Below are 27,381 nucleotides of genomic sequence, written 5' to 3'. Positions count from 1 at the left end.
GGGACGAGTTTCTATTGGCCTAAAAATAACATGGGTGTAAAGGAGCTTCCCAGATTTTTTAAATGGGGTGGTGCAAGGGATGCCCAAAAACAAGGCAGGTGGGCCCATAGGAACGTTGAATATTTAATCAGAAATGAAATCTGTGTAGAAAGGATCATGTGCAGCCCCATTACCTATTACTGACTTATTACCTGAAACGCGGCTACACAGGAATTTTAGCATGATTTTATGTTTAATAACTGTTTGCAAATAGGAAAAGCATCGCTAAGTGGGTGGGTGTAAAGAACACAATTTATATGTTTGCTTGGTGTGCACAGCTCTCCTCTGTAGATATAGAATTTTGTTTTACTTCATTTAAAAGCTCAAACTAAGCACCCTTCTCTTTAGCAGCCTCATATATGATGATGTTTTTTTGCAAGGAAAGACCTGAAACTCAGGTATGCTGATGCCCATCATGTCAGCAACACACAGTTATGAATCATCAACATTTTCCGCATGTGTCACTGTTAGAACTTGCTGAGATTTTATCTCGCAGGGCCCTGCCTGTCAACAGTTCTTCACACACATTCAGGTGTCAAAACACGATTATTGATTGTTGATAAACGTTTATTATATATGCACATTCCAAACATTGTGTCCCTTAACACATAAAGCCAACTCATCACTCATCACTCATCACTCACATCCAATTCCTGGTTGAATCAAGTTGCATTTTCCTTTTCCCGACTGCACTTTTTCAAGTTTCACTGCTGCTCAGTGGTCAGTTAGCAAGTTTTTGCAGATATGTTAGCATCTTCCCTCCAAACTACAGGCAACCACAGCAATCAGCTATTGACCAAAGAAATCACAAGGAGCTTTTTGGTACAACACCATCTTTGCGACCGATTTCACCCACCAACTGCCAGCAACTACTTGCCAACCAGTTGGTGAATACACATTTCTCCCCAGTTAATGGAGGCTGCTAGTGGGTCGCTAACCAGTCTCTAGGCCTGGATGACTGAAGCCTAAAATATTCAGGACAGCAGCTTTCCAATACCATTCGGCACTGGGAGTGGGTGAATAAAATCTGAATCTCATATATTGTTATTGTTAAAGAAAGGCAGAGAGCATGGGCAAAATACCATTATAACAGCTGACAGTATTATACAGTAGAGTTTGTATTTTATACAGCAAAGCACTTACAGTAAGAAGTTATTGTAGATTATTGTAAAGTGATAGTTTGATGCTGGCAAATCTAATGACTTCTTCACTATATTTTTACAACCAAATGTTTCTAAAATAGCTCAGTTTGCTGTTTTGTGTCTACAAGAGTAAAATTCTACTTGCACCCTTCATGAGAATCTAACAAGAGGCCTGCAAATAATATCATATGTAACACTATTACAGATTCATGGGACTTTTTTTTTTAGAATTGTGACTATTTGATATTTTACTTTAGAATATATTTCATTACTTTTAGTTAAGTAAAATTTAAAATGCAGAGGTTGCGCTTGAGACTGATTTTTTTTTTCATGTTGCATTCTTTCCGCTGTTGCAGAATGATTAATACATCAGTGAGGTGCTCTTTTTTTCTTCCCAAAACGTGTCATTTTGTCAAACACAAAAAGGCATGCACAAATTGTGTACTCTGTAAATTGAATAAAATATTAGCAAGACATTTAGGAGAACAGTCCACTACATTTGCCACTGTTAATGTTAAAGGCTGTCACTCTCATGTGCCAGATGTACCCGTACCCCTCATCCCCCTACCCCTCCCCTTCTAACCCCTGAGCACCGCTGAAGAATCAGAAGGAGTCCTGAGAGCTGCTGGTGGCTAAATGGTCTGCTTCAGTGTCTCATTACCTAATCACCAGCACAGCCACAGCTAAGATGCAAATTATTGGAAGACAACTGTCCTCTTTCGTATAAGACTGCTGACATTTTCTCTTAAATCATGCTTATTTTTGTGTATTTGTCATGTTTTTTGTTTGTTTTGTTTTGGTTTGGTTTTTTTACTTAATGGCTAATAGTTTTAAGACAAGTAGAAAATGCACGGCCAAATGCTCTCCACTTCATGCAGAATGACAGACAAGCCTGTTTTAGTTGCACTTAAAGCCAATTTTAGTGGAACTTGGCTTGACACTGTGAGCTGGTTTCTAACTGTTCTGACACACTGAAAATAAAGATGAAATATATTCCTGCATATTGCATTTGTTATTACTTCCCTGTGACTGACATTGTGCTTTTTTATGTGGAGGGTTATTGTTTTTATATTTTCTGCAAAAACTAATGATTTTCCTTGACTGAATCTAATCACTGTTTCGCTTTTGAGTCAATGTCATTGATTCTGTTACTCTGATTGTGCTGTTTGGATTAACATAGAGCAATGTTGTTGTTGCTGTTTCTGGAAAAAAAAAAAAGAAAGAAAGAAAAACCTTTGTACTGAGGCTTTTCCTGTGTGTTTGTATCTGATCACTGCAGGTGCTTTTGATGATGAGGATATCATCCATGTTGAGGGGACAGTGGACCCAGTAAGGGACATGGAGATCATCCACGAGGAGCTGAGGCTGAAGGATGAGGAGATGATCAGCCCTATTATTGACAAGCTAGAGAAGACAGCCATTAGAGGCGGTGACAAGAAACTCAAACCAGAATATGTGAGTCAATGTCCCAGCAGGCCCTTTGCTCCCCCTCACAGCAAGGCACAAATAATAACCCACCCACACATGGCCAAGAAAAAAAAGTATGTTTTTTTAATCTCCCTCCAATAGGTCTCACCCCTCCCCCTGGCCCATTTTTCCCTTTCTGAGATTGAAAGTGATCAGGGGTCAGGGGTTTTCTGCTGCAGAAATCATTAATAGAGAGTTACTTATTCAGCTACTGACCCTGGGTCACAGCACTGGGCTAATGAAAGTGTTTCCACACAGCTCTTTTCATCTAAAGTAATACTCAAATCATGGCACAGCTACAGCAGCTCGGGAAATTGTGTGAGGCCATACAGTGGATGACACATATGCCTATACCTTGCTATCAATACAGTAAATGTTTAGAATATTCTTTGACAGAAGATTCTCGGTTCCCGGAGGTGCAGGGCAAAATGCAAGGTAAGATGAGAAAAGAATGCACATTCTGGATACTAGATCAAAATATATATGGATTCACACACACACACACACACACACTCAGGTGGTTATATTGTTCCAGTAATGAGGCTGAGCAGACAACTTTAGCAACGATTTGGTTGCAAATGTCACACGATGCCCTTCCATCATTGGAGCAGGTTAGGATGGGCCAGCAAGCAAGGGGAATCTGGCCTTTCACTTGGAGCAGCATGCCCAATTTCAGGCCCCAACACACCAAGGCTCTGACCACTCATTACGCTAACGAGAGGGGCTATTTCACCTGCTGCAGAGGCCCCCGTGACTGGTTGGTTTCCCTCAGACACCCCCCCTCCCCCCTCCCCCTTACAGCCAACAGCACTTCCCCACACCCCTGTAGCCCCGCAGACAGGAGCCATTCAGGCTAGGCAGGTGGCCGCTTACGCACATAATTGCTAACAATTTTAGGCAATGAATAAAAATGATCTACATTACTTGTCAAAGGTTGTGCACGCGTCGGCAAGTGAGAATCTATAGAAGACCTCTTTAGATGGCAAAGAATGGTGCTTATCAAAGGCTGCACTAAGCTTTTAGATGGGAGGGATTGTGTGATTGTCTCACAGGCTGAGCCTGGCGTGAGGCACGCTCAGCTGTGTGTAGGCACACGTACACACATTTAATTCAGCGTCTATATGCAGAATATCGAGACCATGTCTAAAAATGTACAGTTTAATAGAAACAATAGTGCTTGTACTTTCCTTTGAAGTTCCACAGAATGATATGAAATAAAAAAGGATATTATGTGCACCTTTTTTAAATGGTGATTGCTTGAAAGACCTTTGAAATGGGATTTAATTTCCTTTGTCCCACTCATTTGTCTATAGACTCTACAGGGCTGCCTGTGGCATGAGAGTTCATGAACAAAAACTTATTTTATCCTGTTCCCAGTAGATTTAAATAATTCATTTATTGAAACTGAAATGTGAGAGTGACTTACTGTACTATCTAAATAGTTAGTGATTATCACATTGGTAAATATGACATAATCCAGGATGATGCACCATGTTCCTTGAAGGAGCTTGTTAAGACGTGACCTAAAAATTCAAAAATCTCTTTTTTTTTTTAATCATGATTTCACAAGTAAAATAAGAATAAAAGCAGCAGTGTAGAGTCTTTGAAAAAAGAAGCACGGCAAACTCTACAAGTTGCTGTTACAATACTGAAAATATGCTTAATAAAAAAAGAAAAAGAAAGTCAGCTTTGAGTTCATGTGAATTTGCTTCTGTTTGTGCTCATCAAGTGCTGGACTGAAAGGCCAAAGTGGTGTCTTGCAGAAAAATACAGACCGCTACCCTGTTATATAGAAACGCTATACCACCATAGTGTATTACTCTGAAAGAAAACTACTGTTAAAAGCAGCATGTGATTATTTTGGTAACACCTAAAGGAAAATACTGAATATCTGTAGTTTGTGACTCATATAAAACATGAATGGTTTTGAGGGCTTCTCACTTTTTTTTTAAAACTTAACTTCCTGCTGCTGAAACAGGATGTCAGCACAAGGCAAAATCCATGCAGAGAAGATCGACATCATAAGATAAAAGAATTTCAGTTTTGGAGAAGAACACAGTTTTATCTGAACTGTTTAAAAAAAAAACAAAAAAACTTCAAGCTGTTGGTTGCAGAGAGTACTGCTACTCCATAAGTTCACAGATGATGTTATACTGTTTAAGAGCTAAAAACAACAAAATAGATATATGGAAATTACCGTATGGTTAAAATTCCTAAAAGTCCTAATATTTTGTTGTGCTAAATTTATGTGCATGCACCACTACAAGGCCCAGATTTATGCATTGTTAAAAAATGTAAAAATATTTTGCTGTTGCCGTGTTTACAAGCACAATGTTTCATTGCTTTTGTCCAAGTGAATCCTCAAATTCCCTCTCCCTGCAAAACAATAATAAGAAACCGGCCCACCAGCGGCGCTTCATGGTGGCAAGCGTATGTGTTTGACCCCTGTGGGACCTATATGCCTTTTATTAACACCTGCCTGTTAGAGGAGCTCTGCACGGCGGCTGCGAGCTGATGAGGGAAACCTGGAGCGGGTTCAGCCTGTGTCACTGGCCGTTTGCTGTTTCCATTTCACAGATGATTAATCTCTCTGTGAAGACTTGGGCCGGCGCGGGCGGAGTGTATGCAGCTCTTCCTGCGCTCTCTCCCGCTGGCTGCACTCTGGCTGCCTGACTAAAAGGCCTTTAGAATTCCTGTGGAGAGAGATGTGCAGAGAGTGAATGCAGCTGGCTGGGGGTCAGTGTGTGGAGCTTTTTCTGCCATTGTGTAATTGAGGCTCTGGCAGGATTTTTTCCTCAGTTCTTTCAAAAGGGAGTATGATTGTGAAGTGCTGCAAGGGTTTGGGGAGGGAAAAGGAGGTAGGGGGAGTGTTGCAGGGGGTGGGGGAGTTTTTATATGAAGGGGGAGGTCAAGTTGACAGGAACAAAAAGAATGTGTTCCGCTAATTTCTGTGGGGCTGGATCAACAATAATAGGCTCAATTTCTTTATTACAAATTTTATAACTACCTCCCTCCCATTTTCCCACCCTTTTCCGCTTCCAGATCCTGTCAAGACCCAGTCTTGCCTGTGGTCTCAACCCACAAGTACCTCAGTAATGAATGTGGCATACATAGCTGGAAATGCTCAATATTTTCTCCAGAAGAAACAGTGAATAATTAGCTCTGTACCTCACTAGTCCTTATTCAGTAGGACTACATTCTGCAAAGTGCCTGAGGAGGGACCAATAATTTACACCTTACTAACCAACTTCCAATTAGTTCCCTGCTCTTTCCAATTTCGTCTCCTCTCTCCATCCTTTTCATTAAACAGTCCCGATGGAATATTGATGTATAAAGCTGAGACTCTGAGAGGGACCCCAGAAGGCATTTTGTCATGATTTAAAGGCAGGAAGGGGGTCTTGTGCATGCCATCCCTGTCAAAGCTAGGCCACTCCTGCTTGAATGCAAGCAAAGGCCATTGTTCATTTTGGCATCAGGATGCCATGCATTTAGGAAATAATTACCCCATACCCTGCTGGGTTTATATTCTTTTTCATCTCCTTTAATGGCTCCTTGTTCATTCTATTTTAACCCAATACAGGACATTATGTGCAAAATCAAGAGCTGGGTAGTGGATGAAAAGAAACACATCCGCTACTATCACGACTGGAACGACAAGGAGGTAAGTCTTTGATGTTACTGTCACATTTATTGGTGTGATTTATCATGCTAATCTTTTCATCTGACCTAAAAGTACAACTGCTGTTTCCTCTGCTTTCTTTTTTTTTTAAAGCAACATGTCTTTTGTGCAAATCACAAGTTAATATTATGCACAGTTATATTTTGACATTGCTTTTGTACAAGCTAATGACATCTGGCCATGCTGATCTTGATTTAGAGGCTTCCTAGTTGCTCCCCACAGCGCCTATACACCAGGCTCTAATTTGATTTGGCTTCACTTGTCTCTGTGTTATCCTCAAAGGCTACTTTGGAAAGTTGTGGATTCTCAGTACTTGCCTTGTCTGTCTCTTTCACAGATCGAAGTGCTGAACAAATACTTGTTTTTGACATCCAAACCAATGATCTACCTCGTTAATCTCTCTGAGAAAGACTACATAAGAAGGAAGAACAAATGGTGAGTACTTCGAAGAAGGGCGGGAGCACATTCATTGCGCTCACTAATCATTGCTAAAGAGCTTTCCTTCTACTTACGTAAGGAATAACATTTTTTTTAACAAAGTTTAAATGAATCTGAAGTCAGCCACAATAAGTGTGTGTGCGCATTTGCTGTTGTGTGAGACTCACTGTGGTCTCCTGCTGACAAAAACGGTCATATCTCTGTGAGAGAATCTGCCTGGAGGTGGCACTAAGTAAGCTCTAACACAACATCCAGCCCCAGACTCTGCACTTCATTAAGCACATACGAGCATATGGTCTCCATTTCCAGTAAAATTTCTCATTTCCATATGATATCAAAGAGAGCGAAGGCTTTAAATGACAAACAAAATAAGCGTATGTACATTTGAAGCCAAACAACTGATTAAAATCATCTGGGCCAATAAATCATAAGGGCAAAACTCCTTAAAGATTATCTGAAATTGTTTTGCAAATATTTGGTTTTGTCTTCACATGTTGTTGCTGTTGCTTTACAAGCGTCTCTCCACAGCCACGAAATTCCCACAGTTCGGAACGAGAGCTGAGGCTTGTGCATGTACTGACTGTTTTCATAATAATGCACATATACAGGGATTTGTGTGACTTGTGTTGCAGGTACAACACTAGTCATGGTGTCAAAGGGCTAAAGGTGACTTTGAAGGCACTAATAGAAACTTCCTCGCTGTGTTTCCAGCTCTGTGATCGTTCACTCTGTCACAAACACTTTTTATAGTAATGTTGTCATGTGGCCTCAGTGAGAGCTGATCCAGAAGGCTGGTGTTTGACATCCATTATATCTGAGTGCTACTTTTCCCACACTACAGCCATTTTGTCAATAATACCAACTTGTGGATTGTTATCACACTTTTCCAATTGCCCTCCAGGCTTGTAGTGTCACTTCTTACAAAATTTGTTTTTGGCGCTTTACTTGGCAGCATTGTATTACAAGTGAAGTTGTTTACCTACGACTGTTTGTTAAAATGTTCCTGACACGAAAGTATGACTGTCAGACGGAGGGAGGAGGAAGGGAACTCATAAATCAAATGATTCATGGCAACTGGAACATCCGTCATCAGTAGGAAGAGAGTCCTGCTTTTTTTTCTTTTTTTTTTCCATGTTGTGTGTGTGTGTGTGTGTGTGTGTGTGTGCATGCGTCTTTTTAACTGTGTGAAATGCAATAAATCTTAGAGTGTTTTAAACAGGCAAACAGTAGTGCTCAGGTATCCCGAGGGCTCCGCAGTGAACAATGCCGACATCAAAGTGTTGATGTTTGACAAGTGATGAGTCACTTCCCTTGTCCAGAGAGGAGCTCACACCTGTATGGAGATGATTACAGGTAGATCTAGCTGTCCCTAATTGTACAATAAATGCTGCTCTCAGCCCTAATGGCAGCTAGTCTGCTGCAGAGACGCCAGACTGCCATTTGGCTGTCGCCATGCTCCCGTGTTTTTCCACCAGCACAGTTGAGATGATGATACGGTTAAGGACTATTCAAAGCAAACAGCAAGACAAATTGCAATCCCAGGTTTAATGTGTTCAGGAAAAGAAGGCGAATCGTAGAATGAGGCAAATAAGCCAATTTTATCTGTGTCTCTCAGGACACCCATTCAGGCCTTTTCACAGGTTCAGTTCCCCACTTCTTTTTTTTTTTTTTTTTTTAAGCTGTTTTATATTTAAGGCGTTTTGTTGAGATGCTGCCAAGCAAGATTGAGGTTACAGTTATTTAATCTCAGGAACATGCTCCTGAAAAAATTTTAATGCATGTATATTAATTGCATTTTTTTTTATTACAGGTACTTAATGGCCTGTTCTTGAGATAGTTATGGCAATTGCGCCATCTTTTGCAGTCATTTTCTTAAACATTGTGAGTCTCCAAAAAACATTCTGTTGTTAACCAGGATCATCCTGTTTGGAGTATGGGAACCACATACCAAGCTGCCCTGGTTTAGACAAGAATACAGAGTATTAGCTTTAGCAAGCCATCATTAATGGAGGGATCAGACAAGGAGCAAGGCCTCCTTTCATCCCCAGGTTCTCTGCTGGAGACAGTACATCATTTACTGTTGAGAGGAGCACATGGCTCCAATCCTATACAGTGTATGTGTATGAGAATGCGTACATGTGCATGTTTGAAGTCTGTTTCAGAGGCGACTCCATGCTCATTTGGATGCTGGTGTAATTGCGGTGTGGAGATCAAAGGCATGTTGGCCGAGTGATGTTCCAGAGGAGACTTTACCACACAGCCCTCTCCTCTGTGCAGAGGGGACCGCCTGCTGCTCACCGCTCCCCTCTCCCCTCTAGCCATGCACTGCCCCCTGCACATCCCCGCTCGTAAAAAATGATTAAGGCTGCATTTGTCATGTGTTTATGACTGAGAGGCATTGCGTGATAGGGAATGGCATCTACAAGAGTCTATCAAGAGGCTTTCTCCTCTTTCTCCGGCGTCAGTGAGCTGCCTGGAAGACTGCTCGACAGATCGTAGTTTGTGTGTGTGTGCGCACTGTTGATAATGTGGTGGCTGCAGTCTGCCCAGTGTTGGCATCTTTACTTGTCATCTAAGACATTGTGTATTTTACAAAAACGAGGCCTTGCCAGTTTTAGCACTCTTTATTTCTTTTAATAGATTTGGTATCAGATATTTATTTAATCTTCTTCACACGCTTAAGAGTATTTTTTTTTTTTTTTTTTTGTAATGGCAAAAGACACAATTAGAGAATATTTCAGCTATTCTGTGATGTTTTTTCTTCCTTGTCATTTCTTTTTCTGCCTTTTTTCTTCTTCTTTTGGACAATGTGCATTAAAGTAAATTGGTGCCTCTTAAGTAGATGAGTTGACCTTTAAGGAAACCAGCAAGCGTGACCTGTCTGTGAGTGCCTCTGCCGTGTGGGCTCTCCTGGTGAGTGTAAGAACTGCAGGGTACCACTGCTTGGAGCTTTTATTAACTGTGTGTGTGTGTGTGTGTGTGTGTGTGTGTGTGTGTGTGTGTGTGTGTGTGTGTGTGTGTGTGTGTGTGTGTGTGTGTGTGTGTGTGTGTGTGTGTGCGTGCGTGTGTTAGTCTGTGTCTGTTTATCAGCCTGTATATAAGTGTGTATAGGTTTGAGGTTGTGTACTTTTCTCTTTAATCTCCACAGACTTTTTTAAATTGTACTCTTTACTATATTGTATTGTTGCTATATTATTTATACTTTATCTCTTTTAAACATGGTTTGCCTCCAGTGTATCTTACATTTGGTACATGTCATTATTCTTCATGCCGGGAAGCCCTAACTTTAACATGCCACAGCTGCACTTCCTGTCAGCCTCTATTTAATTGTGTTTTCCTACCACAAATGCATCCATATTTATAATTTACTTGCTAATGTTTTCTTGTCATGATGTAATTCAGAAAATCTTTTGCCATCCTGATCCACTTGTTTGCCATTTCAGACACAACTATGATCTTGTGAAGACTGTGTATTTCTGAACAGCTAGTGTGCTTCAGCACTTCAGAAGGCTTTTATTTGATACAGTAAGTCATTAGTCTGATCTCAGCATAAGGCCTTATTTTATGCTGCGGTGTGTGGCTTTACCGATAATAAGTTCAAAGATAAGAATGCACATTTTGTATGTCTCTTGTTTTTACTAATTCCAAAATAATAATAATCAATCAATCCTAAATCAATCCTATTCATTTCTCTGGTTGTCCAAGAGCATTAAAAACGCACATGGGTCACAATGTTGTACTATGACATTATGTCAGTGAAATAAATAGAAACGCTGTAAAATTGTGGAAGTTGTCTTTATATAAAGATATGCCAAATATATATTATAAATAGGCCAAAAGTAAAACTCAAAATACACCATTAATGCTATTTAACTGAAAACTACAGTGGCTTTTTTGTAGTAGGAAATTACTTGAAAGCTTAGATATGGATATATATTTATTTCAAGATTTACACTTTGAGTAGGAGCAAATTGGTTTTGGACTGACAGGCAGAAAGATCAGAAAAGACTGAGAGAAGGGATAATGCACCGGTTCAAATCTCAGTACTGGATTTGTTGACAATGAGAAAAATGTAGATTTGCCCTTGACTTGTATTTTGTTACCTCCACTTTTTGGTCCTGAAGATTCCCAATAAGTTTTTCATGCATCTTTTGCCCTGTCATTTTTTTCCACTCATTTCTGGGAACTCATCAAAATGTAGAGACACCCCCCCCCCAAACAAACCAAGAAACAAAACTGAGAATGGAAGAGACTTATGATTCAGTGAAAGCCAGTCCATGAAAGGAGTCACTGCCACCCACTTCAGCTACTCCAAACCATAATTCACACAAACACAAGTTAAACTTTATTGAGTGCAAAACCACCGGCTCCATCCAAGTTCTTTAGGAACCACTATCCAGGGAGTTAGAGTTCACTTTTCAAAGCCATGTGGGAGATATATGATCACATACTCCTTTTTGTTTTGTCCACACTCTCCTTGTTCAGTGCGGGATCCTGAGAAACACTTTCCCATGGTAGGATGTGTACCCTACTGCCCACAGTCAGTCTTAATGGATGCCTTCAGCTAGCTTTCAACAACAGGAGAGGCAGTATAGTAAAACTGAAACAGATGGAAAGTCCTGTCAGCTCTGTTAGCCCAGTTATTGACTGTCCCCTATCCAGGTAATGAAAGGGCACTGTTGTCGTGTACCACATCACCCCATTGTCTTTGATGTGTTTCATGATGAATACTTTGTGCTGTTTTTTATGTAAATAATGAGATACAACCTAAACTTTTAGACCAAAAGATTTTGTTGTTATTCTTCAATTTGCTCTCCAGAGCCCAGTATAGATTTCTCCCTCATTTATCAGGCCCCAATCTGATAAATGCTGAGTCAGTCTCCCACAGTTCATAATGCATTTACACACCTCTGCATCAGTACAACAAGCCTGCTTTCTTCTGAAGGCACACAGGGGGAACTGTACTCCCGGCATTTTGCTGACATAAAAAGAAATGTCTACAAGTTTTTTTTTCTAATGATAGATTTTGATAGTTGTGGCTTTGTCGAGCTGGCTTTTGTATTATCTTTGTGATAAAGTTCAGGCCAAGCACACATGCTGCAGTGAGTGGCCTGCAGCCTTGGCAACTTTAATGAGACAAATAAATGAATATAGTGTTGCCACATACAGCTCCTGAGCGCTTATTATCGGGATTATTGTTGAACTGTTATGAATGGGTGAGCAAAAAAAAAAAAAAAAAGATGTTGAATTGTAAGGGGGGCATGATTGGCTGATGTTACATATGTCCTTGATTACCTTCCTTCTGCTTTTATTCTAATAAGTGGCATTCTTTGTACTCCCTAGGACAGCTAGACAGTCTGACACACGATGAGAATAAATATTGCATGTGGTAGACATTAAGCTGTCATCCTGGAAAAAAAGAAGAGATGGAGAAATCCGTGTGGTGTTCTTCGGCGCTACACTTTGCCTGCTCTTGTCACAATTGTCACATCTTGATGACTCCCCCCACTCTACCCCAGCCCCCTTATTTTCTCTCGCCCAGTCAACTGCCATGAATGACAGCATGGATACCCCATATAGAGAATTATTTTGGGTGATGTAGAATGTACTCCTCTGGGTTACTGTTTGAATTTCTGATGTTTTCCTTTTTTTTTTTTCCTTTTTTTTTTTATAGCCCCCACCCAACAAAAATATCTTTAATGAGTTATGGCTTTGATATTGTGTCCTTAATGACCATCTTAAAGACAAATCTATGGCGGATGGTTTGTTAAGGTTTGGTCTATCATGTGCAAGCGTTTAAAGTCGCAATATTTAATGGGTGTAGTTATCAAAGAAAGCAAAGTTGTTTTAAAAAGCTTGTTACCAGCACACCCTCAAGGTTTGTTTGAGATACGATGTGAGATGATGCTCTTAATTAAAGCTGCTCCCATTGTGCGTGCACCATGTTCTGTTTCCTCCAGCCCATGATTGCTTTGAAGATTGAAAGAACTTGGTAATATTGCCGATAGAGTGTGTGTGTGTGTGTGTGTGTGTGTGTGTGTGTGTGTGTGTGTGTGTGTGTGTGTGTGTGTGTGTGTGTGTGTGTGTGTGTGTGTGTGTGTGTGTGTGTTTGTGTGCGTGTCAGATCTCCTCCCTTTCTTAAAGATGTGATGTGTAATGCCTTTCCATCCGGCTATGGCCACAGGGAGCAGAGAGCGTCTGCACTCTTGTCGCTCAGGAGCTCACCACTGGGAGGATGAAAAGCTTCCCACAGAGCCCCCGACTTCCCAGCCTCAAAAGCCACCATGAGCTCATACCTCTCATTTCTGTCTCCCTTCACAGAGGAAGGGAAGAGGAGGGGGTTAGTATATGCTGTGTGCCACAGCATCCTAACCCCCTCGGTTGCTCATCTCTGTAACCTGGGACCAGACAAACAGAGGGGACTCTGGGTTTATTACTTGATGAGTCTGTGCCTGGCATCTAAGCTGGGAGCTGCCAGGAAGTGTGAAAGTGCTAAGTAACGCATTCAGCTGAGCTACCCAAGCTCAGGTGCTGGGCACTCCACCTGTGGGTGTATCAGTGATCGAGCTGTGGAGGATGTAGGTAGCAGATTACTCTTCAGGTCTGTCAGCTTTCAATCGGGACTGAGCACTAGAACTGGAGGTGATGGCTCACCTTTTACAGCTTAGGCTTAACCGGCTCAGCACTCATAATGAAGCCAACCTGTATGAGTGTATGTCAGACGCAGGCCCAGGTCATTGTCTCAGGTAGCTGCCCCTGTACTTTAGACGTTCTCATTGTTTTTCCCCTCCTGAGCCGTTTAAGCAGATCAAAGCTCTGACAAAGCCCAGGGAAGCCCCCAGGCATGCAGAAACACAGAAATTATCCCCCCTTAGGATTCTCACACAAAAAGACAAATAGGCGAGCTCCGGAGGGTGGCCCCCTGAGGGACATCTCTATTCAGAGTCAGTCTGTTGCAGAAGGTCCAATTGTTTTTTTTTCCTTGTCATTGTAGAATATATTGTGTTTTAAATTACATGTACTTTAAATACAATAAGCATCAAATCCAAAGCTTGCTATCTCTTTTTTTCTAGATGTAAGATAAACAGATGGTGCATGGTCTTGCTTTCATGTTGACTTTTTTCTAACCATTAAAAAAAACTCATTCATACATGTTTTAGATTTGTAGAAGTCTTTTTGGTAATAAAACTATATATTTTTTATTTGAAGTGAGAGCACAAACACAGCTTGTTCTTTGGCCTTGTTTGAGCCTTCAAGCCGGTGAATGATTAGCAGAAATAATGTCCCTGTCACCCTTAATCACATTAAAATGTGGTTAACATTTAATTTTTCCCACTTGATATGCAAAAATTTCCACTTGATTTGCAGCAGAGGCCATTGGAATTCCATTATAAAAAGAATAAAAATTTCAGGCATCATTTGTTCAGAGAGGGATATCAAGAGCAGAAAGTGCTGAATCTTTCTATTAACCGAGCAGTGAGAGATGGCGCTCAGTTCTGGGACATAATAGAGACTGACAAGACACATGCACTCACAGACACACACGCACGCACGCACGCACGCACGCACGCACATCTTTCTCGCTTCTATTAGTTTAGACTTTAAAGAGCTTTATAAAGAGGACCTACATGGAAAATATTTTACTTACATTTTATCATTGATTGTAATTAGCCAGTAAACCTTCCTCTAAAACAAAAGTCAAGCCTGTTTTTGTGTTAAACTTGTTCCACCGTGTGAATACACCTCACTGCACAAGAAAACCCTTTATTCTTTAGCATGACTGAAAGCCATAAGGACACAAAGAAATGTGCAGCATGTTTTACATAAACATTTTCCCAAATTTACACAGCCACATAAAAATTTCACACAAATAATTGGAAGGGACATAAATACAAATTGCAAAGTGGCATGGGTAGACAGCGGCGAAGTTGACAGAATTGGTTTTGGGAGTCATGTTGACGGCACTTCAAAGCTCTTAATTGACAGTGCTTTGTTTCTGGAGTTGTGGGAAGGGGGTGTTTCATGTTCCTGTGGCAAGGTGTTTGTCTGGTCCTGTGTCACTCAGTGCAAGGACCCGGAGACCCCCGTGCTCATTTGCAGCTCACGTTCTCCGTCTCGGCTTCACATTATTAAAATCATCCCTCAGCCTTCTACCAAGAGCCTCTTTGTTACTTGGCTGGCTTGGCTCAGCTCTGTCAAGTCTTCACCAATTACAGTCTCAGGTACAATGGTCTATTCAAAGGATCACAGCCCTTGACTGGTGTGGAGAGAGTGATTTGTGAATCATTATTCAGCCGCCTGTAGAGAACGCAATACCTGAGGAATGCAAATAACGTGCCACCAAATAGACAGCTGTGCTGCTAAAAGTGACAAACTACAGCTGTTATTATCTCAGATTGGATTTTTCCTCTCTTGGAGCGCCCTCCATCTCCTGTGTTTTTCAGGTTTTCTGCTTTGGCTAAATGTGTTTTATTTTTCTGTCCTTTATTGGCGAGACATTGGTTGCCACCTTATTGTGGCTGCAGTCAAGCGTCAGATCTGCATACACGTTGTGAACAGTAAGGGAAATATTAGGTTATTTATCTTAATAGATGTGCATCTGAGCAGGCAGACAGACAAAGTGGCATATGAGGCATTTCAGATTTACGCTGGCCTGTGGTGTTATTTTAACTTGTTGAGAAAAACATTCAATCAAAGCAAAACTGTGCTCTTCTTTTGCCCGTTACCTTGTCATATATTGTATATTGATAATCATTAGGTAGGAGCAGTGATATGGTGCTGCAGGTGATAAAGCGGTGACATTGTTATTGGAACAGATGTGGTATTGAGGTGTTCAGGTTCCTCCCAGGCTTTGATTCTTATGGGCTTTAAACAGGAAACTAGGATTACAGATAATGACAGGGACCCCTTAGAATCAATCCAACCTAGGAGCCGCCGTGTGAAAATGGATTTGTGTGATGCTGCTCTTTGAGATCCATCCAATCCCAGCCTCAGAGCTTGTGGGGCTAATCTCATAATTGCTCTAACCCCCTTGTATTGTTCTGACTGAGGGTTACCATTAACTGCGAGGATATCTTTGTCCTGCAATGTCAGGTGTCCTGCTGGACAAGAACACATAAAAGGAAAAAAAAAAAATCAGGCAGTTAAGAAAGTGACAAAGACAAGAGTAAGTGGTTAGTTGTTGTGCTCTCTTTGCTGGAATGTAAATGTTTATTTGGACACTCGGCTGGTGAAAGAGTTGTTTTCTCATAGTTAAAAAAAAAAAAAAAGTGGATCGTGAATTGCTTTGGGCATTTCAGAGGGAAATGACAAACTTTTTTTGCTTGATTGATTTCAAAACACACCACTGTCTTCTTAATAAGTCATCTAACGATCCCGCTACCTAATTATTAAATGTCTATTTCAGTCATTTATTTGTTATCTGCAGGAGCGAAGGTGACAGATTTATTTGAGAAGTGCAAAAAGAAAAGTGGGCGCTATTGATTATGTATAAAAGAATGTGACATCACTGTAACCTCGTGTTTTGAAAACAAGATTAGTCTATAGTCGCTACCTGGAGAGGTCAGGACCAAGAGATGAGCTGCTGACCTAAGTCACTTTTCTGCCTAAGCTACTGCTGTCAGTGCAAGTTGTCCTTAGGTGTGATACATTTTGGATGACCTCAAATTACAGCAGCAGCAAAACAGTGTGAAGTGGCATACGAAAACCTTAAAATGTGTTGATCTGACACACAAAATGTCTTTAAAAGTTGTGTTTTCATGTTGGCTAGTGACACAAACACACAACCCCTCGGCAAACATCGTGAAGAAGATGGTTTTAAAAAAAAAAAAGAAAAAAACTGAGGTGATATATTTAACAATGAATTTTATTTGGCAGGGGAAAAAAAAACAAACAAATTTAAAGCAAAGTTAAATATTCTCAACATTTTATGTTTACCTGCTTTACATCTTAGAGTTCTGGCTTCAATTTAGGATCAGTAAAAATATTCAAACCTGTTTATCCCCCAACTTTTGTAAAGACATAATTAAATAAAATTAAATAGAAAAACAAAATAAACATAATTTTTGCATTTTCATGAAGTTCTCTTCACTAAAGAATCTACACGTCATATTTTCAGTTGAAAACTTCAATGAAAAGAAAGTCAAACTCTGAAAGAAAATGCCACCTTTAGAGTGCAGTCTCCCACAAACACTCATATTTTCAGCTGCTCTCATGAATATGCATGCATGCGGCGAATAACAAATACGTTCATGTTAATCAAGTCCTCCAACGAGTTTTGCGGCTGCTGTTTTTTTTGTTTTTTGTTTTTTTTTTTTGTTTTTAATCAGGTTGGTGAAAATCAAGGAGTGGGTGGACAGTCATGACCCCGGAGCCTTGGTCATCCCCTTTAGTGGCGGCCTCGAGATCCTGCTGCAGGACAAGAGCGAAGAGGAGAGGCAGAAGTACTGCACAGAGCACAAGACACAGAGGTTAATTAGCATTCAGTCTCCCCACACTTTATTATCAGCTGTGTCCTCCATGCACTCCTTTAATTGCATGTGCTGATAGAATAATAAATGGCAGAGTAATTACCATTATAAAGCAAAGGATCCCTCTTCTTACTGAACAACTCAGTCAAAGGGTTTTCCTCTAAATTAAGTTTTTAACTGTCATCTGTCATCTGTAGGTATAATTATAACTTGGGCATTTTGGGTTTATTGTTCTTGTGTGAAAACCTCTATGGAGAGAAAAATTGTGACAGCAGATTTTTTTCTCTCTCTCTCTCTCAGCACAGAACGAGGCATTGGGTTGAATTCTTAAAAATGTTAAATGAGTCTACGAGCCTCCTAATTAATCAAAGAAACCATTGGAGAGTTGAATGTCTTATGCGAAACCAAGTGACCCATCTTATTCACTTAATGAGTTTATATTGGAATGAATGGGGCCTTGCCACTGAGGTGAACTTTGTCTAGGCATCAGCAGCGATAAAGAATACTTAAATAGTTCAGACCCCTCGATTCAAGCAGAAATCTCTTCCCACCAGTGCCCTGAGCAAGATCATCAAGACAGGCTACGCAGCCCTGCAGCTGGAGTACTTCTTCACTGCTGGACCAGATGAGGTCCGTGCATGGACCATTCGGGTGAGTGCCAGCTGCCTGCTGTGCACATACATGTGAGCGTGTGTACCAGACTCTCACACACACGCGCGCGCACACATACACACACACACGAATACACACTGTATCCCATGTTCCACCCTGCTGGCACCTTCACTGATATCACACACTTTCAACTTTGTCATGGTTGTGCTTTAGCTAGTCATTACAGACCAAGGATAACTTCAATTACTGGTGAGCTGCTGAACAGTGAAAGTGGGGGCTACATTGATTGAGGAGGGCAACAATTGATTTTGCCCATTACGTCCATGAGAATGTTTCCATCCTGTGCAGATCTGCCTGCCCTCCTCCTGCCGCTGGAGATAAGGAGCCTGTGCATTGTGCCTGCCTAATCTGTGTGACGGAGGTTGTCTGTGCCAAAATTGATGTCGCTTTTCATTCGACTGTTTGTGGGCCTTGCTGGGGGCTCCTCCTCCCTATGTGTCTCAGTTTACTGAGCCCAGCCCGCCAAGAGCTTTGTGCAATGGGATCACAGGATTTACATCAATACAGATGTTTGCTTTGCATGTTGGTATTGTGTTTTTTTCTTGAGCAGATAAAAGTACTGAGTGCAGAAATAATAAGGTATTTTGTCTGACTAACATTTATAAGTTCATATTGGTGGTTTAAAAATACAACAAAGTAACTTTTGAGAAACTTTAACAACTGAAGATTTGGGTTGTATTCAGTCATACAAATTCATATCCATTCTTTCATCCCATCAGATATTTCAAAGGATTGTAATTTGAATATTTTTTTTTTTTTATGATACAGAACGCTTTCAATCTCATAAACATAACTTGTCCGTTTGAAAAAAGGAGTCCCATTTTCAAAAAAGCATTGCAATTTTCCACAATGGCATCTTTTCAAAGAACTTGTCACCAAGCAGATCATTATGGTTTTGTTCCCTGAGTGTGAGCCCGTTCACTGTTCACATTTTGTTGTTCAATTTGTTCAAAATCTTGAAAAAGCCCACTATAGATGGTCGAGGCAATAATGGTAGAAAAAGTCTCATGTGTGGGCGGGTTACAGATTTGACCACTGATGGAAATACTGCTTTAAATTTTTTATCTTGTCCAAAGACAGCATTATTTGTTCATTTACAAAACATGCATAAATAGGGGTGTTTGTTCTGCGCATGATGCAGCTTTAGCAGCATCATTTTTTCTTGACTTTGAATAAGCTCATATTGGCTTTATCCTATTTTCAAACATCTACATTGCAGGGGTAGATTATTTTGCATAAATGTTTGAGATAGGGCAGAGGACCTTTCTCCTAAGAAAATAGATTTTCATAGATTTATTACACAAATAACATACTAATTTAAAATGTTGTTGAGTGCTTTTTATTGTTATTATTACTATGGACTTTTACGGATGTGGATGCAGATAGTTAAATTATGAGTAAAACACAGGTTACTAAATATCCCCCTAAAGGACTGCAGTCTGGCTCAGATTTTCTCACAATATGAACTTGTAATATCTGGCAAGCCAATATAGCAATACAATATTAAACATGCTGTTTCTTTTTTGACTAATAACAAAAAATTTAAAAAGCATAAGAATTTTCATTTCTCTCCAATAGTACGTTTTTTGTTTTATATATAAGTTCATAATAATTTAGTGTCTTTTCATATTTTCTCATGCAACATAGTGTTTACTTGATTACTATTGAATTATGTTATGTTGCATAAGAAAAATGTCAAAGGGGTCACTTTTGTGAGTAAATCACAGTATGACACATCCTTTTTTTATAGGATTTATATAAATCTCCACTCTCCACTATTAGGGTTTATTTTTTTCTATTATTTTAAACTGTAGTTGAAGCAAAATTCAGCCACCTTCAAATGATTTACCAAAGTCATATTTCAGATAAATATTAAATGTTTTGTTGCAGATTTTATGACGCCCATCCAGACATCAAACTTTGCCCTTCATTTTCTTTTCTAAGCATTCTTAAACTAAGCACAGTCCTGAGGGAGAGATGAGCTCACTCGCTCTTCTTCCTCACAAAGCACATTACATTTTAGTCAGATGACATCACCGTCCTTAGACGCACACTCATCTCAGCATGACTGATGCCCTCGCTATTTACAGCAAAGTCCCAAAACAATTCAAAGGCATCCTCGAAAACACGCTTGTCCTCCTAGGCATAACTGATTACAGCCAGCCTTGATTGTGTGTGAGAGGCATTTAGTCAGGTAAGCATCAGTGAGTAACTATATTAAGCCAATACATCTTGCATTGTAAAAACTACACTCAGTAATGTCGTGTTCCTAAGTCCTTTAACATGCTTTATTAGGCAGCCTCGAGGTGACCATTATCTATCAGCCTGCTCTGCATAGCTCTTAACTAGGACAATGTGGATCTCTTGTAATGCGCCATATGAAAAAAATCCCTCCCTTAATCTATTTTTCTCCAGATAGACAAACCTTGATGCTGATTAATGGTAGTTAAACTCACAAGCACTCCGTCAATGAGATTGCAAGTAGATGGTAATGTATTAGAGTCATTAAATACGCATCATTCTTTTGGCATGAAATATGTTGACCCCAACCTGATTATATACATAATTAAAACTGTTCAACAGTTTCTGAGCACAGAGCTGCAGAGCAGAGAGAGAGCGAGCAGGTCGACAGGCAGGAGTCATAATGATGCACAGCAGCCACGTCACTTATTTGGGTCATTTGTCATTTCCACACAGCGTTATTTCAACGCATATAAATTGCACATTTTGTCAGTCACCAGTTTTGTCTTGGAGTGCTAGCGAGGACTCAAGGTGCGATATTTTTATACATCTATTAAACTGTTAGATGTAAATTGAAATCGCAAACCGCTTCGGTTAATATAAAATCTCTGTTGTGTATTTGAAATAAATGTAAATAACTTGATGCTCCAAAACTTACAGCAGTTTATAGGTGAATATCCAACATAGTGAAATATCACTGAAGGGTTGAACTGAATTTGAATTACCAAACTCTCACAATACTAAGGCCTGATGCAGTGGGGTCTATACCACGCTGGCCTCTCACTGCAACACTGGGTCTTCTTGCTGTCATGACCAGAGAGCCGAGCAGCGACCCACAATGAGGCAAGATTGCTTGGACAGAAATCAATACCACCACGGAATGGGAATCAGGAGGCATTGATAGCAGTGCTGGGTCCTTATCGGTGTCCAGGCTGCTCTAGCAGGTCACAACCGAGTGGAAAGCTATCCAGAAATCAGGACTAAGGCAAGAATACCCCCGACTGAAAATCGCCCCCAGAGTGATCACAACGCTATCACCCCATCAAACACCATGTCGCTCGCATGCTGTAATCCATCTTCTCCAAAACAATTCATTTGTCCTCTCTTTTCCTTCCGTGTGACAGAAAGGAACTAAGGCTCCACAGGCTGCGGGGAAGATCCACACAGACTTTGAGAGGGGCTTCATTATGGCGGAAGTAATGAAATTCCAGGATTTTAAAGAGGAAGGCAGCGAGAGTGCTGTCAAGGTGAGCAGTCAGGGTGCCAGAGGAGATGAGGGGAAGTCTCCTGTGATCAGTGGAGCTGACAGTCACCACACAGCTCCTACTGAAAACTGCTCTTCACCTTTACTCAGGGGAAGAAATTACTGCACACACTCCAGCACCACTCCTGACAAGCCAGCTGATTCTGGCTCTAAACACAGCCATTCTGCTCCAGCTGTGCATATCTTTATCACAATGTGTCTTAACTGGCTGATGGTAGTTCTTGCTCGTGGCTCAGCACAGTCACTCCAAGGAAGCACTTCTTCACCTCACCAGGCATTTATCAGATCTATAGAGTGCGCTGTTAGCTTAGAGCTCTCCTTTGCCAAATCCCCAAGCCACTGTAGGCATGTGACAGTGATATAAAGCGGCAAGTTAAATAAAGTGTGAAATTCCTCAAATAAGGACTGTTTCATGGATGGGTAGCATAGAAATATGACTTGCATGTCTTATTTTTTTATGATGGCCAGTGTTTGTTTTGACCTTTTAACTGAGCTGGGAGGGGTGTTCATGTACACACACCTGTCAATTGTAATAACCAATTTCATTGTGAAAGACAATAACTGGGCACCATCTACAGCAAGTACACCGCGAAAGGTGACAAAATGATTTTATTTCCTGCTCCAAGTTGTACTTTGGCATTAACACTGTCTAAAATCTGCAAACAGCAATCCAGCAATTGAAGGCACATAGTTCATAATGAGTTAATCAACACTGTCGGATGCCTTTCAAATTAAAGGTGCACTTTTTATATATCACTTATTTGCTTTAAGGAAAAAAGTCTTAATTTAAATCTGAGCTAATTAAAGCAGAGGTGACTCTGATTTTATGTGCAGCACTTGTGAGCAGCAGCTGTAAGCCATGCTGTCACAATCCCTCTATCACCACCATCAACTCCATGTGCCCACTTACAGACTCAACTAATGTAATTATGGTGGCACAAAGGGCCCACGGGGACCAGTGTGGAAAGGAAGTACTAAAAAAAACATTTAAATCTCCTTACTATTCAAGCCCTTTTTAATAAATATTTGATATTTAATGCATCAGCAGTGTATTGTCCACACCCTTCATAAGCTGCAAAAAGAGAGTGAAATGTGTCAGTCTCTGGGGGGGTTCGCCATTGTTATCAGAGGTTGAGATCTCAGTGTCAGGTCCTTACTGCATGCTCTCTTACTAATCCCTTTTTGAGCCTCAGTAGAACATGGAGCGTTTCTGACTGTGGCATTAAGGCCCGTGCTATTTAATGCCAGTTGTGGGAATAGGCTGTCTGAATGGGGCCAGTGTACAGGGATATCACATTATTAGTAATCATATCTGCTTAAGCCAAGCTTGCTGCTCCAGATGGCTGCTTTCAAGTGCAAATGAACCAGTTAGACGTGTCTGGTTTAATACATACTCAGGAATCACAAATAGCCATTGATTTTTTTTTTTCCTGTCTCCCTCTCCATCCAGTGTTTCTGGTGGTATTGAGCTTGGATTAAATGGTCTCCTGAGCCTTTAAAGGGACATTGATTCTTCTAATTAATTGTGCACTGTGCAGAACCAGAATGCATAAACCTGTCCGTATTAGCACTTCAAGTCAATTATTTTGAGTTTGCCGGGAAGGAGAACAAACACTTACTGTACACAAAAGAAATGTTAGAACTTATTTTGTTTCCTTGAGAAGTTTTATAGTGCTGTAATCAAAGACTTATTAACATTTTGTGCTTGTGCACATGAAACTGAAATGGGCAGAAGAGAGGATTATCACTCAGTGGGAATTCAGGCACCCCTCAAACAAAACATGCATGCGATTGTGTGTCTGTGCTGGCGCCTGTGCGTGTGTGCGTGCGTGTGTGTGTGTGTGCATGTGCCGATGAAATTTGCAAGTGTAGCTTTAGTTCAAGTTCATTCTTTTCTAGTATTATTTATATTCTAAAGAGTTTTTAATCTGTTGGAGTTTATCCAAATGACAGAGTAGCTATTTGTTATAATGCAGCATATAATATTTTATATTATTTTAATAATTCTTTTTGTTGTTGTTGTTATCCTACAGGCAGCTGGGAAATACAGACAACAGGGAAGAAACTACATTGTTGAGGATGGAGACATCATCTTTTTCAAATTTAACGCACCCAATGCACCAAAGAAGAAGTGACATGAGAACAATGTGTTTGTTTACGCAACTGACTGTATTGTTGTCTTATATCTGGCCCCTTTTTCACTTTTTGTTTCCATGCTGTAGGACTGAATCCCCCACTCATGTGCCAAGGCACAGGTTCAGTAAACTCTGACAGCTTTGCTATTTAAGATCAGGATCGGCCCCCACTCCAAATTGTAGCAGCATTTGAAGGAGCATATTACTCTCCAGATACTTCATTAATCTCCATCACGGGTGCCAGCACTGACACAGCTGACAGCGGGGACAATGCCACCTGCTCCTCTCCCCCTTCTGCAGATAATGCATGTTTTACAGTAGCCCAGATGTCTACACTCAATAAAACATTTGACAAAACCAGTCTGTGTGTGTTTTGGGATGTCTGTATTGAGTGGGAAGCTGCATGGAGATAGTGATAGCGGTCCTGCCGACCACTGATTAGAGAATTAAAAGACACAGCTGACACTGACTGTAGCATAGAGGGGACAATTATAATTAAATCTGTTAACGGAGGCTGATTTTGGAAGGGCACATGCTGGATGCAGGTGTCTTGGCCAAAAGATGTGGTCACTTTAAATGATTATTTGCAAAGAGACTGAGTTAACCTTTCATTTATAATTTTTATGACATTATTATATGATATTATACAACTCCTCTCTTTCACTATGCCACCAGTACTTGTCCACTAACCCAAAAAAAGGGAGAGAGAGAGAGAATAGCACGTTTGTTATGTTTAAAGTTTCTTACTCCTATCCCTGAACAATGAAGGCAAATACACATCTGCACACAAATAAAAGAATTATTCAAACTATATTTTTACAAAAAAAAAAAAATCCACATTTCAGGATATTCTGTATAGTATGAAAATAGAAGTTGACACAATCCACAAGCACAACCAGAAAACGATTCCTGTTGTCTGAAGTAGTGTTTTTCTCACCCCCCCTATACTTTGTGTGTAAGTGTTTGTGAAGCGTTTATGCTGATGGAATTGTATGGCTGCAGTCGCAGTGCTCCAAAGTAAGATTGTATTCTCCATGGGAGTCCGAACAAAGAGCTGCAGATCAGCAGTGCTTTGCTGAATATCTTGTAACCATTAAGACTGCGGAGAAAAAAATGGCTTTTTGATGGGAACAAAAAGATTGAATAAAAATGGTCATTTTTCAGAAAGAGTATTGCATATCCAAGTTTTTTGGATAGGATGTTTTATGGAGTGGAGCCTGTGCTCGCACTACAAAGCATAGTGTTTGTCATGGAAATAAGGTGGATTATAGTTTTCAGGGTTTGAGATCAGTGGCAAAATATAGGATAGTGTTTATTGTGGTTACTTAGAAAGAATGACGGATGACAACATGTGTATCAAATAACATTAAGCTTATTTTTCTTGGTAGCTTCAGCATTAACCGGTGGTTTTAATCACTGAAATTTCTTGCAGCAGACCAAGAATGTTATTGCTACCAACACTTAGAGCTCTCGCATACAGTATATACTTTTCAGCTGACTGTTTTTAGTTGACTGTTTTCTAAGTGAAACCATACAAATCCTCTGGAGAGCACAATGGGGGCTTGAGACTAAACTGTTTTTGCATTCTTCTCGGGGTGGTATTGGTGTTGGCCAACATAAACCCAACACAGAAGATTATTCATCTGCTGCAGTTTTGAGGCTCAGGGATTGATGAGTTGTTCCCAGCGGTCTGGGTTATGGAGTATTTTGTTTTTCATAAAGTGACAATAAATCCTTTCAGGACAAGTAATAAAGCTATTTAGAATCATGCAGATGCAGTATAGGAACAAAACACCAGACCAAAAAAGTCCTCGACATGCTGTTTCAGGATTTGATACCAATAATTTTGCTGTCACAGAAGAAGCAAGGATTAATGGATTATAAACTTATTAGGTGTCCTGACATCATGGAACACATTAAAAACACATATATAGGTGCAACCTCACAGTTAATAGCAAAAACAAATGTGTGCTTAAGTAGCCATAAACATTACCGGGTGACATAGGTGGGACTGTAGAAGCTGCCCAACAGGACTCATAAAATGAGCCCAGAAATGTGACAGAATCTCTGTTGGTACAAATGTGCCGTCAGCACCATCAATCAAGTGGTGCCACTCTGCCCCGAGGCAAACCACAGTGGCATCAAACCAAAAAGGACACGGAGTGGAAAGCTCGCTTTAAAACACACACCCAACAAAACAGACCACGGCCTGGTGCTGTAAATCACATGGACACCAAAGAGCTTTGAAGATTTTTTTTTTTTTAAAGGAATGTGTGAGTTATAACAAATAAACATATAAATAACTATGGCATTTTCAGAGCAGTAACTACGCACCAGGGATTGTGTTGGGAAATTCAATGGTTATTATAAACATACTGTATCATATTATTACAGTGAGGAAATTATCTCTATTTTGGATGACAATAAAAATGTTGCCATGTTGTAATTGCTGCTATTGTGCGACTTCTCTGTGTGCTAAATACTACACAGGATGGATGTAATATAGAAGTAGGATTTGACTTTTTTTTTTTTTAAAAAAAAGGTTTGCATTCACATGTGATACTTTACGCAATCATTTCCTCTCATTCTTCTTGAACTACCATGATACAAGTTACTGCTTTGATTTATTGCTCCCACTCTCAGGGTGATAAAACACTGTCCATACAATGCTGAATGAAAAGAGTGCCACAAACAGCTCAGAGGAAGCTTAGAAAGGAGTGTTTAAATCATAACCCCTGGAATTCAGTTTCTCTTCTTCTTTATTGTTGCTACCTCAAAAATGTCTTTTCTGTGCCATCGTGACAGCAGTCTTAATAACAAGTTAGGTGTTTAAGCTATCAAGCAAAATGCAGCAAACCATCATTTAAACAATAAACAGCTAAATCGCCCCTGTGAGCTACAAAAACAATTCCTGCATAATACATGTGCATAGTCCCTTTTTATTGTTCCTTGCTAGTCTAACTGCTCTGCGTAGATACAGTGCACATACAATAAAAAGCCACTTTATTAGGCCCACCTGCACAAGCTATTGCAATTCAGTGAGTCTAAGATTCATATATAATCTTATACTTGATATATAAAGGCGATATGTAAAGGTGATGCACTGGACTTGGTGTTATTATTGCTTGGTATTTTGCATCCTCTATTTGCTTATTGTTTAATATAACACCATTTGATGCTAGTCCATGGCTCACTATGACTTATGCAAAAAAAAATTGAATTGTACTACATTACATTACATTGTGTAGGTGTACCCATTAAAGTGGTCACTGAGTTTAACCTCCTGAGACACTGTGTCCTCATATGGGAACACTGCATTTTGGCTTTTTCTGCTACTTATACTTCATTCTGTTCAATAAATTGTTTTATATATTATGGTGACTTTGGTGCTGTCCCTATGTATGATGCTTAGTTTTTGTACTCAGGTACATATGATCTCAAATAGTTAAGAGAAATTAAAAATGCATCCCACACAAGGAGGTTAAATCTACTCCACAGTGACGCATAATTCATATCTGAGAAACTTATAGCATTTTAACTAAGCATGCTTTGAATTCTTGCTCCCCTGTTTGCCACACTCTTGGTTGTCTACTTGCTGTTCACGTTTGTAAATGTATCTCTTTTCACGCGTTTCACCTGTTTGCCCGCTTGTCTTTGTTTAACCGTGCTGTCTTTTGCTTTTGTGTCATGCGAGGTACTAAAAGGAACAGTATATCCTTATATGTTTCAAAAAGATTCATAGGTTTGATTGTGATCCCAAATGGGAAACGCATCCATACATCCTCTGTGTTGACAAGATATTGAACTTCCACAATAAAAACGTAAAAAGTTTTCA

The 27,381-nt window shown here is 40.1% G+C and overlaps 1 protein-coding gene across 2 annotated transcripts in view; it reads left to right on the top strand.

The window, feature by feature from the left end:
• LOC115800895 (obg-like ATPase 1) overlaps positions 1-23,679 on the top strand; it is a 46,125-nt gene extending 22,446 nt beyond the window's left edge. For both annotated transcript variants that reach the window (XM_030758503.1, XM_030758504.1), the window contains 7 exons: positions 2,461-2,636; positions 6,229-6,309; positions 6,665-6,762; positions 17,094-17,234; positions 17,789-17,885; positions 21,272-21,394; positions 23,445-23,679. In XM_030758503.1, the coding sequence (XP_030614363.1) occupies positions 2,461-2,636; positions 6,229-6,309; positions 6,665-6,762; positions 17,094-17,234; positions 17,789-17,885; positions 21,272-21,394; positions 23,445-23,546 (818 nt within the window). In that variant the 3' untranslated portion in view covers positions 23,547-23,679. The remainder of the gene's footprint in view (positions 1-2,460; positions 2,637-6,228; positions 6,310-6,664; positions 6,763-17,093; positions 17,235-17,788; positions 17,886-21,271; positions 21,395-23,444) is intronic.
• Positions 23,680-27,381: the final 3,702 nt, after the last annotated feature.

Source organism: Archocentrus centrarchus, chromosome 21 (assembly GCF_007364275.1).
Source record: "Archocentrus centrarchus isolate MPI-CPG fArcCen1 chromosome 21, fArcCen1, whole genome shotgun sequence".
Taxonomy (NCBI): Eukaryota; Metazoa; Chordata; class Actinopteri; order Cichliformes; family Cichlidae; genus Archocentrus; species Archocentrus centrarchus.
The sequence above is the reverse complement of the archived record's forward strand: the minus strand, read 5'-3'. Positions and strand labels throughout refer to the sequence as shown.